A 12,573-nucleotide genomic window follows, 5' to 3' on the forward strand; every position below is an offset into this window, starting at 1 on the left:
AGGGTTAAGTTAGGGTCTGTGAAAGGGCCAGTAGTCTCTCTCAGGTTTAAGTTAGGGTCTGTGGAGAGGCCAGTAGTCTCTCTCAGGGTTAAGTTAGGGTCTGTGGAGAGGCCAGTAGTCTCTCTCAGGGTTAAGTTAGGGTCTGTGGAGATGCCAATAGTCTCTCTCAGGGTTAAGTTAGGGTCTGTGGAGAGGCCAGTAGTCTCTCTCAGGTTTAAGTTAGGGTCTGTGGAGACGCCAGTAGTCTCTCTCAGGTTTAAGTTAGGGTCTGTGGAGACGCCAGTAGTCTCTCTCAGGGTTAAGTTAGGGTCTGTGGAGAGGCCAGTAGTCTCTCTCAGGTTTAAGTTAGGGTCTGTGGAGACGCCAGTAGTCTCTCTCAGGTTTAAGTTAGGGTCTGTGGAGACGCCAGTAGTCTCTCTCAGGGTTAAGTTAGGGTCTGTGAAAGGGCCAGTAGTCTCTCTCAGGGTTAAGTTAGGGTCTGTGGAGAGGCCAGTAGTCTCTCTCAGGTTTAAGTTAGGGTCTGTGGAGACGCCAATAGTCTCTCTCAGGGTTAAGTTAGGGTCTGTGGAGTGGCCAGTAGTCTCTCTCAGGTTTAAGTTAGGGTCTGTGGAGACGCCAATAGTCTCTCTCAGGGTTAAGTTAGGGTCTGTGAAAGGGCCAGTAGTCTCTCTCAGGGTTAAGTTAGGGTCTGTGGAGATGCCAGTAGTCTCTCTCAGGTATAAGTTAGGGTCTGTGGAGATGCCAGTAGTCTCTCTCAGGGTTAAGTTAGGGTCTGTGGAGACGCCAATAGTCTCTCTCAGGGTTAAGTTAGGGTCTGTGAAAGGGCCAGTAGTCTCTCTCAGGGTTAAGTTAGGGTCTGTGGAGATGCCAGTAGTCTCTCTCAGGTTTAAGTTAGGGTCTGTGGAGATGCCAGTAGTCTCTCTCAGGGTTAAGTTAGGGTCTGTGGAGTGGCCAGTAGTCTCTCTCAGGTTTAAGTTAGGGTCTGTGGAGACGCCAGTAGTCTCTCTCAGGGTTAAGTTAGGGTCTGTGAAAGGGCCAGTAGTATCTCTCAGGGTCAAGTTAGGGTCTGTGAAAGGGCCAGTAGTCTCTCTCAGGGTTAAGTTAGGGTCTGTGGAGAGGCCAGTAGTCTCTCTCAGGGTCAAGTTAGGGTCTGTGAAAGGGCCAATAGTCTCTCTCAGGGTTAAGTTAGGGTCTGTGGAGACGCCAGTAGTCTCTCTCGGGGTTAAGTTAGGGTCTGTGAAAGGGCCAGTAGTATCTCTCAGGGTCAAGTTAGGGTCTGTGAAAGGGCCAGTAGTCTCTCTCAGGGTCAAGTTAGGGTCTGTGGAGAGGCCAGTAGTCTCTCTCAGGGTTAAGTTAGGGTCTGTGGAGACGCCAGTAGTCTCTCTCAGGGTTAAGTTAGGGTCTGTGGAGACGCCAGTAGTCTCTCTCAGGGTTAAGTTAGGGTCTGTGAAAGGGCCAGTAGTCTCTCTCAGGGTTAAGTTAGGGTCTGTGGAGAGGCCAGTAGTCTCTCTCAGGGTTAAGTTAGGGTCTGTGGAGATGCCAGTAGTCTCTCTCAGGGTTAAGTTAGGGTCTGTGGAGAGGCCAGTAGTCTCTCTCAGGGTTAAGTTAGGGTCTGTGGAGAGGCCAGTAGTCTCTCTCAGGGTTAAGTTAGGGTCTGTGGAGAGGCCAGTAGTCTCTCTCAGGGTTAAGTTAGGGTCTGTGGAGATGCCAGTAGTCTCTCTCAGGGTTAAGTTAGGGTCTGTGGAGAGGCCAGTAGTCTCTCTCAGGGTTAAGTTAGGGTCTGTGGAGAGGCCAGTAGTCTCTCTCAGGGTTAAGTTAGGGTCTGTGGAGATGCCAGTAGTCTCTCTCAGGGTTAAGTTAGGGTCTGTGGAGATGCCAGTAGTCTCTCTCAGGGTTAAGTTAGGGTCTGTGGAGAGGCCAGTAGTCTCTCTCAGGGTTAAGTTAGGGTCTGTGGAGAGGCCAGTAGTCTCTCTCAGGGTTAAGTTAGGGTCTGTGGAGAGGCCAGTAGTCTCTCTCAGGGTTAAGTTAGGGTCTGTGGAGAGGCCAGTAGTCTCTCTCAGGGTTAAGTTAGGGTCTGTGGAGATGCCAGTAGTCTCTCTCAGGGTTAAGTTAGGGTCTGTGGAGAGGCCAGTAGTCTCTCTCAGGGTTAAGTTAGGGTCTGTGGAGAGGCCAGTAGTCTCTCTCAGGGTTAAGTTAGGGTCTGTGGAGATGCCAGTAGTCTCTCTCAGGGTTAAGTTAGGGTCTGTGGAGATGCCAGTAGTCTCTCTCAGGGTTAAGTTAGGGTCTGTGGAGAGGCCAGTAGTCTCTCTCAGGGTTAAGTTAGGGTCTGTGGAGAGGCCAGTAGTCTCCCTCAGGGTTAAGTTAGGGTCTGTGAAAGGGCCAGTAGTCTCTCTCAGGGTTAAGTTAGGGTCTGTGGAGAGGCCAGCAGTCTCTCTCAGGGTTAAGTGGATGGCTGGCAGTGCCTCGGGGAGAGGGTGGCACTTACTTGCGCATGGCTTCCTGTTTGTGAATGTCCACGCTCTCCCACCACTTGGCGAAGAAAGAGATTTCAGACCAGATGAACTTTCTGCGTCGGTCCTCCTGGAGTTTAACCACCATGTTGTTGAAGATGTGCTGTGTCTGGTCGTAGTAATATTTGTCAAAGGTTTTGATCCAGCCTGTTGGAGTACAGTTACAGCTTTAAAAGTTTTCAAACAGCTACATGCTTATGCCGTCTCTCTCTCTCCCTCAATCAGAACAAAGTTAGGGCCATGTTTCCTGACTGCACTTGTATACAACCCCTCTGAAGAACAGCGACAACAGCATTTCTGTATAAAGTTTTCTAACAGTACTCTCCCTTGACCTCAGGTCAGCCTGTTCCATTATTTAAGGAGAAACATTTGGCCATTGTGTTGAAAAGCTAAAAGCAATGCATTAGTGAGAATAACCCCATGTTGACCTGCTCAGACAGACAAAACTAATGGGTGTATCTTCTGAACAGAAAAACACTCATTATTGTCAACAAAAGGAAGGTAAAATTATTATTCTAATACGTGAGAGAAATGCAGGTGAGTCAGTCACCCTCACACGGTTTGGGAAAGTTCTGCAATACTGACAGTCAGGGTCCAAAATTAACTTTTTGGTCTATCTGCCAATGGCTGGTACACTGAAAAAATTTACCAGCCAAAATATTTTTCAACCGGCCATAGAACTGTAAAAGATACGATTAGACACATAGCTAACGGACAGGCCTAAGCCCCCCAAGTTAGGATGGAAAAATTGAACTGAACACTAAAAAAAATAATACGTTATTGTTTGTTAAACTGGTTGACAATATAACTAAAATATCATAACAAACACTCCTGAAGTTAAGAAAATGTGTTCTAATTTTTTATTTGTAAAGCCTAATGCTTGATGGGTTTGACTGACATCTCCATTAGCCAATTAACAAGTTTGGTTTTGACTTTATAGTTCCAGCGATGTAACCCTTCAACAGGAGATAGCAGCTGGTTTACCACCCAAGACATTAGCATACTTTAAGCGCATTCATGAAAATTTGGCTAAGGAAATGTCCGTGTGGATTTCCATCAGCTGTGTTATGTGCATCAAAAATGTACATTCTCCTCATGGCAGGAGGAGCTGTGAACAGGCGTGGGTTTAAAACTTGACTTTAACGGAACGGCAACTTAAACGGAAATATGTGATAAAACGACAACAAACCACTTGTTGATATGACTAAACCTGTTTCCATTCTACCCTACGCTAATCACCTCTTTCCAGCGAATACATTTCTTATGCGATTTAAAAGGTTTGGTGCAAAGTTTAAGCGTTAATTTGCATTAAACAATTGGATGGAAACCCGGCTAGTTTTGTGACAGCATTATATTGTGTGTTTGTTGTGACAGGTAGGCCTATGCGTTTTGCACTACTTCTGGTCAAAGTGTGCTTGGTGAACAGCCTAAAAATGCACCAGTATTTTGTGGTTTACCACATATTCCGTTTCAATGCAAACAAAGAACGGAAGACTGGACTAGCTTGGCTATTGAGTATGCTACAGTTGTGGTATGGGGTCTCTGACCTGTCATTCGGTTCGGCAGTAGGTTCTAAATAATGTGAAGGCTAGTGAAGGACCGTGAGTGAAAGTCCTGCCCGCCCGCCATTGGATACGATGTCATTAAAAACAATCCAATTACTAATTACCCTGTGGACGGTGGACAGCGAGGCTTGATCAAAGAATTGCGAAATGTAGTCAATCAACTTATGTGTTGTAGTGATTGAAGTTTGTTGTGAAGTAGGCCTATTTCAGCAACCCGCCAATGGCGACTAACCTCACTTAATTTATTCGCCATAGATTTTTAGTCACATTTGGCGAGGTGGCAGGTGCTCATTTTGGAACCTGCTGACAGTGATCGGCGTAATGTTTCTGAAGAGCCACATTTCAAACAAACTCTCTGGGTAGAGGATTTGGACCAAAGATGGATCAGGTTTAGTCCATACTAAAGACTGAGGTCAGTCAAGAGATACTCATTGTGAGTGTGTTGCCTTTAGACAATACAACCCTCTGGGCTGTCCTACTTTACCCTCACTGCTCCGCTCGTCTCTCTCTCTCCTGTTTTTATAACTGAGACGCAGCAAAATAAAAGAGCTTTTGCATGTCTCCATTAGCTCCCATCAGTACAAACTGCTTGCACGAAGATCACTACCCCCCCAGGCAAAATAACAGAGTGGTGACTGTGTGAAAACTCTATGCTATAGGACCATTGTGGTGGTTCCTTTAAACTTTACTGTGAAGGTGGGAAAGCCAGGGAAAAAGAGACCAGTCATGACCTTGTTTTGTAACCACCGCTGACACTGTAATTGCCAAGAGCAGTTTGAGAACATACAACTATATGGAAGCCAGGGAAGGAGAGACACACAAAAAGAGCATGTGATTAATGAATGTTGTCTTGTTTGAGATCAGATTCTCAACCACTTTAGATCAGTTTTATTTTAACTAGTAGGGAATGCAATTTAAAAAGAGGAACATCTCAATTATGAAAGAGACAGGGCTGAGTTCAGAGCAAGGATCAGAAGTATCTCTACTGGACAAAGTCTTGTTTTTATTCTAAGTCATGTGACATGCAATTTCTGAGGTTTCTGAGTCTGGTTGAGACAGGAACAGGGGGTCAGTTAGTGTGTTTTGGCTTAGGTTGTGTCTTTCGGGAGGGCGATTTCTGTTTAAAACTGAGAAAGGACGGGGGGGGGGGGGGGGGGGGGGGGTTTACACTCACCTGGGTCATTGTGAGAATGCGGCACAACAAAAACCTGGAGTGGTTCACTGTCCCACTCCGTAGGGTCATAGGTTATGTCGAATCCCTGTTTCCACACTCCACCGTCCACATTATCAAAGCTAAGCAATGAGTACACATCCAACATCTGCCACCACAAAACACAACAAACACGTTCAGAAAGTCAGGGGTTTATCATAGCCTCCTGTCACAGTAACCCAAGGCAGGGAACAGGGCATCTACCTAAACACATTAAAAGGTCTCATGCTTACCCAACCAACAATCACCGCAAGATCACATTTCAGATTTTTAATCAGAATAGGAACAAACTAAGTGTGAGTCTTTTTCAGTCTTATGACCCTCCCAGTATGAGATGTTTTTCTGGGATTCTCTCACCTGGAGGTCAGCCTGACCCCTGCGGGCCAGGGCGAACTGACAGTCCAGCGGTTTGACGGAGAGGAACGTGGGCCTCCCGTCAAAGGGCAGGACCCAGGATCCGTTGGCGCTGCGGAAGGGGAGGTGTCCATTGGGTGAAACGGCGCCAGTGTCGGTCAGCTCCAGCACGGAGTCTTTAATGTGGCTGATGATCTGGTGATTCTCCTCCAGGAGCTGTTCCAGCTGCTCGATCCGGTTCTGCAACACCGAAATCTGGCTCTGAAACCAAGAGAGTGTAAGGATGCGTAATCTACAGTCACGGCTCTGACCGTCTGAACCACCCGTCCAAAGGCAAAGGCGAGGTCAAAGCTAGGCATGCATGCATCACGGCAAGGCAAGCAACACACGGCCAGGGCAAGGATCAGTCAGGTTAACAACTTTTGCTACACAGCTCGTTAACATTTGACTTTTAACCTCTTACCACACTGTATCAAGTTTGATGATATCCCCAACCATGGTGACAACATCATCACTTCACTTTCAATTTAGGAGTAACAGCTAGTTTTAGTTAAATTACTAGCTGTAGGAGGAGCTGTAGCACTGTTGTGATAACAATCATAATAACTGAATACTAATAGCAACAATGCAATAATAGTCACAATTAAGTAATTATAGCACTATTGCCTTTGGTCAGTGAAAGGTCATCGCACTGTGACATCACAAATCACCACAGAGACAACGAATGACAGCATTTTGACACCCAGCACAATCCCACCTTTCACTTAACATCACCTAGGATGAAACTACACATAGCTCGCACACGCAGACAAACAAGCTCATGCAAATAACTGGGGTAAACAACAGCATGAGCAATCCGCACAGCCAGAGAAGGTTCACTCTGGCAAGCACTGGCTTCCTGCATCTTCTTACCCTCGGAAAATTACCACCGCTCTGTCTCCGTGCAGGGTCGTGCTGGACCCGATCCAGCATCAGGTAAAGAGAGAACACAGCCACGCAGAAGATGGCTCCTCCACACACAGTCACCTGCTTCCTTAGCTTCATCCTGCTGGACCCTAACCACAGCTACTGAAGAGGGGAGAGAGAAGGTGGCGGGGGAAAAAATTCACTGACTTTTCAGCCTGTGTTTTCAAGGCTTGATGGACAGGAATAGGAATCTTGACACAAAGGAAGATCAGATGTCCTTTGGAAACACAGAACGCCTAAGAGAACCCACGCAGCAGAGCCAGTGTAAGCAAGCTCTCATGTCCACTCCTGCTCTTCTACACACCTTCAGTGACTAGAGCAAGGGCGCCAAGGGGAGAGGGAAAGGGAAGGGGAGGGGATGGGAGTTGGGGGAGGGAGGGGAGGGTAAAGAGGCTGCAATCAGCGAGCCCTGGCAAGCAGCCTGTCAGCTCTGGCCAAACCACAGCCAGAACCAGGCTCCTTCAAAGTGTCCCTTGTACTCAACCATCCAAACCCCACAGGAGTGGAAAAAAAAACACGGCCCAAACAGCGGGAGCCCAGACAGGGAGCCTAGTGTCCCCACAGCATAGTCTGTGTGTGTGGGTGGGTGTTCCTTTTCTTGCTGAGGCAGTCCAGTTCACACAGGGGCTGAGTTCACTCTTTCACACAGTTGCCGCTCTCTTTCACACAGTTGGCTGACAGGACAGTAACATCACAGTGGGAAAAAAAGGTTGCAGCAGATAGATGCAGGCAGATGACAAAAACAAAGACAGGCAGGATATGGGATAGATGGAGAAGATCTGGATCAGACCATTTGCTCGAATTTCGCGCTTTCTTTCTCCCCTTCTGCTTTGGCTTAGCTGAAGAGGTGCCAAGGCACTGGATGTGTTGAATGTCACCGGTCCTCTCCAAGGAACTGCTGCTCACAAATCACACCTGAGTAAAAAAGAGAGCAACTACCATAAAAGAATGTCACATCTGGGCATGATTTCTCTATGCTTGGTTTATTAAAGACAGTGTAAAATCAGACTGTGTAAAAACTGTTCACACAATTTGAACAATTCAGCTCTGCTAGGATAGGATGTGTGTGTGTGTGTGTGTGTGTATGAGTGAGATGGGAGAGAGAGAGAGAGAGAGAGAGAGAGAGAGAGAGAGAGAGAGTGCGAGAGAGAGAGAGAGAGAGCTTCTGTCTCATATTCCACCCTAAAACCAGCCAGTGGAGCCAGGCTGGGTACGGTGGCCTGGATTTGAATGCTCAGTGAGACAGGTGCCCCCCCTCCCTTCCCAGCAGGTCTAATATGATCTTAATCCCCTCAGCTCAAAGTCTGTCACTGACTTAGCCCTTCACATGGGATTTAGGATTACTATTCCAACATTTAAATTGGCTTGACAGGAACACAGCCGAAAAGACCCTGCTTATGGCTACAGAAAAAAAACACGGTTTGTTGGATCATGTATTCGGGAATACTCACACTATAAGCACACAAATAGACTACAAAGAACTCGGCAGGACATCTTGTAAATGCGCTTCAAAAATAACGGTCATCCGTGCACTGAAGGTGACGTCGTTACATGGGTTAATTTCCCCGATGTCGTCAAACCATTACTTTGAAAGGGCTCAGAGACATCTGAAAGAGACTGCACGTGTAAAGTGATAGCAAACACCATTATAAATATAACCACAACAGCGTGCTATCTGTCCGTTTTAAACATGATAACTTTTACACTTATACATTCAAATTAAAAGATGTCAACAGCAAGCATACTAGATGTCAAATTTGAAATTTGCACACAGAACCAAAACTAACCAAGCTCTACAGCACAGATAAAAGTGTTAGCAAGCTAATATTTGTGAGGATAACAGCCAACTGTCGAAATAATGGTGCAGTAAACCTGTCCGCCGGGTTGCAGTGTCCTAACAAAACCAGAGCTGCAACCCAGCTAACATACCGGCCTGGGCAGCGCATCTTGTTGGCTAGCTACGCTAGGTACCTGCATTCTCAACAAGCAGGTGTAATGAACCGTATTCAAGCCTATCGAAGGTGCCTAGCTGGCTGATAAAGGGATGCTATCTAGCTGCCGTTAGGTTTACCATGAATGTCAACTTCAGGTATGGCGGCTAAAATAATAACACTGTTCGCTAACATTCATCAAACCAATAGTTCCTTTAAAACAATAACAGCCTATAAGTAGTCGTTAAATGACATTAGCTAGCATGCTAGCTAGCTAACTAATAGGTTATATCCAATATAACGCTAGGTTAAATATGCTAGCAAGTAAATTGCTTTCCTTTCTTTGACTGAACCTACAGCTTGCAAACAGTTTTCGCTGGCAACAGAGTACAAGGAATAGCTATGCATCCGTCGATGTACTTAGCACGTTGTTTCTCTCGTGCCAATGAAATACTGGTATATTCATCACTAGAAATAAATACTTACAGGACAGACTGCCCGTTATTCGTTCATCTCTGTGCAAAGCGTCAGTGCATTGCAAGGCATTGTGGGATAAAGCGGAGCCGTGATAAATTTCTTCGAGCGTAGATGCGCACTCACCTTTGATTGGCTACAGACAGTCACAGCGTTTGAACTGATGGAAACCTTTCGGTCTGGAAAATTGTGGAAAATTTTATTTTGATCACACAAAACAGTACGTATCGTGCTGTCATGACAGGTTCTGTAGTAGCTCGTTTGTTCTGCAGTTGAGAAGGAAACGTTTATTTGCTGAGAGAGCATTTTTTTTCTTTTTTTCTTTCTTTCCTTAATCTGTTTATAAATATGCTGTTTTGTACCATGCACTTTTTACCTGTTTGGATAAAGCATCTGTTGCCGGGGAAAGAACACATGCATTGAGCAGGCACTATACGGACAGAGGCTGTATTCATTCATATTCATAAAACAGTTTTATATGTAGTTTTGATCCCATGAACTTTACATCCATGTATTTTCATTTTGTCATCAAAACCGAGTAAAGCACAACTGAGAAAAATATTGTTACAATACACAGACACACAGATAATCAGCTGACAAATATGTTTGTGTATGTGGACTGAATAATTTTTACCTGCTCTCTCAACCACTCTTACTCATTATCTAAGCCGCTCATCCTAATTAAGGTCGCAGGGAGTGCTGGAGCCCATACCAGCACTCACTGGGCGAAAGGCGGGGAAAGACCCTAGAAAGGTCCACCATTTTTACCTACTGTGTTATCAATATTTTCAAATGTAATCATTGTCCAAACACATTCTGCACCACTGAAACACAATATAAAGTGAAACAGTGCTTCTTTTAGCTGGAATGCTAACATGGAGAATAATACGTTAGTATTTGGACTGTTTGGTTATAGGTGTGTAATTAACAGTATGACCGGAGGCCATGCTAACAATACCTTGTCTCTATGGTGCTAGTCCCACAGGGTTTGTGTGTTTCCTGCCTCTTCATACACACAGTGAGACACAGGGTCTCTGATTAAAAAACATCATACACACAGTGAGATGCAGTCTCTCTGATTAAAAAAAAAAAAATCAAAACATATCTGTTGTCTTGCAACTTATTCACCTAAGACCTAAGGTAAGTTTTATTCCTTTTATTCTATTCTAAATCAGTTATATTTTTGTAGTTCCTGACATTACAAGTTTAAATGATTATCATTCAGACTGTCTAAGTTCATTTGGAAATCATATTATTTAAAACTTAAATTTATTTAAAATTATTTAAATTGTTAAATTAATTTAAGCATTAATTGTGCATCTATATTTTTCAAAACTATTACAGCTTTCTACATAAATCTAGATATGTTCTTTTTCCAGCAGAAAGCCCTTCAATTTACTGATTTAAAAAATATAATACACCTAATTGTGATTATTTGGTAAAAAGAAAAATCCCACTTTGAGAAATAATTTAATTGGTGATTTTTACCTGTATGATGCCCTCACTGTGGTGTTCACACAGGGATGTTGTGTGAGGGATACTATGACACAGTGGGCAGGCATCATGGAGGGTTTTACTGTCCTCGTCTCTCAGACCTGCCTGAGCTGACCTACTGCTGCTGGGACAACAGTGGCCTGAAGCAGTGCTGCTCTGGGTCACAGTACCAGAGTAACACCAATATCAGTTTAACAGAGACCAACCAAAATCCCAGAGAGCTCAGGTCAGTCACATAGGCATGAACAGAACTGGAATCTGGGTCAGGGCATGTGGAAAAAAGGCTAAATGATGTAAAGATAAGGAAAACAGGTTTGGTGTAATTTCAAAAAAATGAAATTGAGCATGAATAAGTAACTCAGGACACAAGCATATGTGCTGCTAGAACATGAGGAGAGTTAAAACTTTAATAATTTATTGTCAAGCTGTTTTAGAGGCCACAGAAACAGATGGCATTGTTTTTCAGACACTAAAAAAAGTCATTTTTTTACAGACACTAAAAACTGATGACTTCGTTTTACAGACACAAACTATCCAGAACTACCACCCTTTCAGTTAGGCATCTTATGCAATAACACTGACATTGCACAAATGCCGCTCTGCCACAAAAAAGTGTTACTGAAAAGTAAATTGATTTTTTCTGTGTTACTGCATGTTCCTGGATTTAGTGTCTCGAATCTGTTCTAAGTGATCTGTTTCTGCTCTGAGTAGGGCCTTGACCCTAACCTTCCTGCTCTTGTATGGGACGTTGGTGATTGTCATGATACTAGTGGACTTCCTTTGGTTTTGTCGGGCTCAAGGTCTCACAGTAGCAGCAGCCCTGAGGAAACATGTGACATCCCCCCGTTGGATAAAGTCACTGCTTGTTCCCCACGGCAACAAGCCACAGAACTATCGTGCTGATGACTGGGACTTCAGAGCAGCGCGTCACCTCAAAATCCCTCAGGCCTCTGGTCGTCTCTAAGGCAACCGAATACACATGGCAACATTCCGCGGTAGACAAAACCTCAGGCATTGTTCTAGAATGTAGTCTACCCTACTGCCAAACTCGGCAAGTCCACCTAATCTACACATGAATGTAAATGAGATTCTGTCATTTCTTTCTTTTAGAAAATTTTACCATGAAAGATTGATTAAGCAAATTATTTGTAAAGCTGCCATTTTGGACTACTGTATGTCTCCTTGTCCGGTGCTCGTTGTTAAAAACATAACATGATTTATACAAAACCCTGCCTCTGACTCTAACTTTGTTACATTTTCTCTTGGATTTAAATAAATGCGACATTAACATTTCCACGTACAGCTATTCTCTGGCTATTCGCTGAGCATGTGTAGTGAATCTTGATTGAGATCAACGCAAACAAGTGGACACTTTACATTTATGGTTTAGTATCTCGATGGAATCCTAACCACATAATGTTACTGTCCGGTTTGGGGCTTTTCAACCTTATATGGTAATACACGGCAAGAAATGGGCGGTCCTTCCTCCAAACGTCATCAACGCGCACCCTCACCAGGAAGAACCTAGGGCGAACTCTCGAGAAAATGACGGCATCCGCGAGTTCTGCAAAAGTAGTAAATGTTACTGCGTGAAGTTTATTTCTAGATACATACACCTGAAGTATTTTTTTGCATTATACAAATCATCTTGCTTCTCCCCAAGTATATAGATATACCTAAAGATACAAGAAAAGGTAAGATGATGAGGACGTCCACTTGGCATGATGTTTGAACATACAGAGCATTACCTCAGGAGGTACAGCATGTAACCAGTCAATCCAGCGATATGTAGCATTTCCATCAAAGTTTGCTATGATGCCGTTTTGACATTGTCGATTTCGCTGTCAAACACACATTTCTTTGTAATACTCTGTTTTCGATACGAAAGCACATCAGTATATTCCCGCTACCCTGCCATGTACTGTCCATTCCATGGATTGGAGAGCATAAGCCACTGAGGTTTTACGATTATAACGTTTGCGGCTGATGACACTTTTGCGTTCTGAGTAAAGAGAGTGTGGTTTGTCTTAATGACCAGTCGCTCTGTATCCCTCTTTTCTACCTGCTAG

General features: G+C 44.4%; 1 protein-coding gene across 2 annotated transcripts in view; it reads right to left on the reverse strand.

The window, feature by feature from the left end:
• The window catches only part of man2a2 (mannosidase, alpha, class 2A, member 2), a 19,257-nt gene extending 12,574 nt beyond the window's left edge, over positions 1–6,683 (reverse strand). For both annotated transcript variants that reach the window (XM_030765870.1, XM_030765869.1), the window contains exons 1-4: positions 6,552–6,683; positions 5,643–5,900; positions 5,250–5,394; positions 2,486–2,657 (exon numbers count right to left, since the gene is read on the reverse strand). In XM_030765870.1, coding sequence (XP_030621730.1) covers positions 2,486–2,657; positions 5,250–5,394; positions 5,643–5,900; positions 6,552–6,683 — 707 coding nt within the window. The remainder of the gene's footprint in view (positions 1–2,485; positions 2,658–5,249; positions 5,395–5,642; positions 5,901–6,551) is intronic.
• Positions 6,684–12,573: the final 5,890 nt, after the last annotated feature.

The sequence above is a fragment of the Chanos chanos genome, chromosome 2 (genome assembly GCF_902362185.1).
Source record: "Chanos chanos chromosome 2, fChaCha1.1, whole genome shotgun sequence".
NCBI lineage: Eukaryota > Metazoa > Chordata > Actinopteri > Gonorynchiformes > Chanidae > Chanos > Chanos chanos.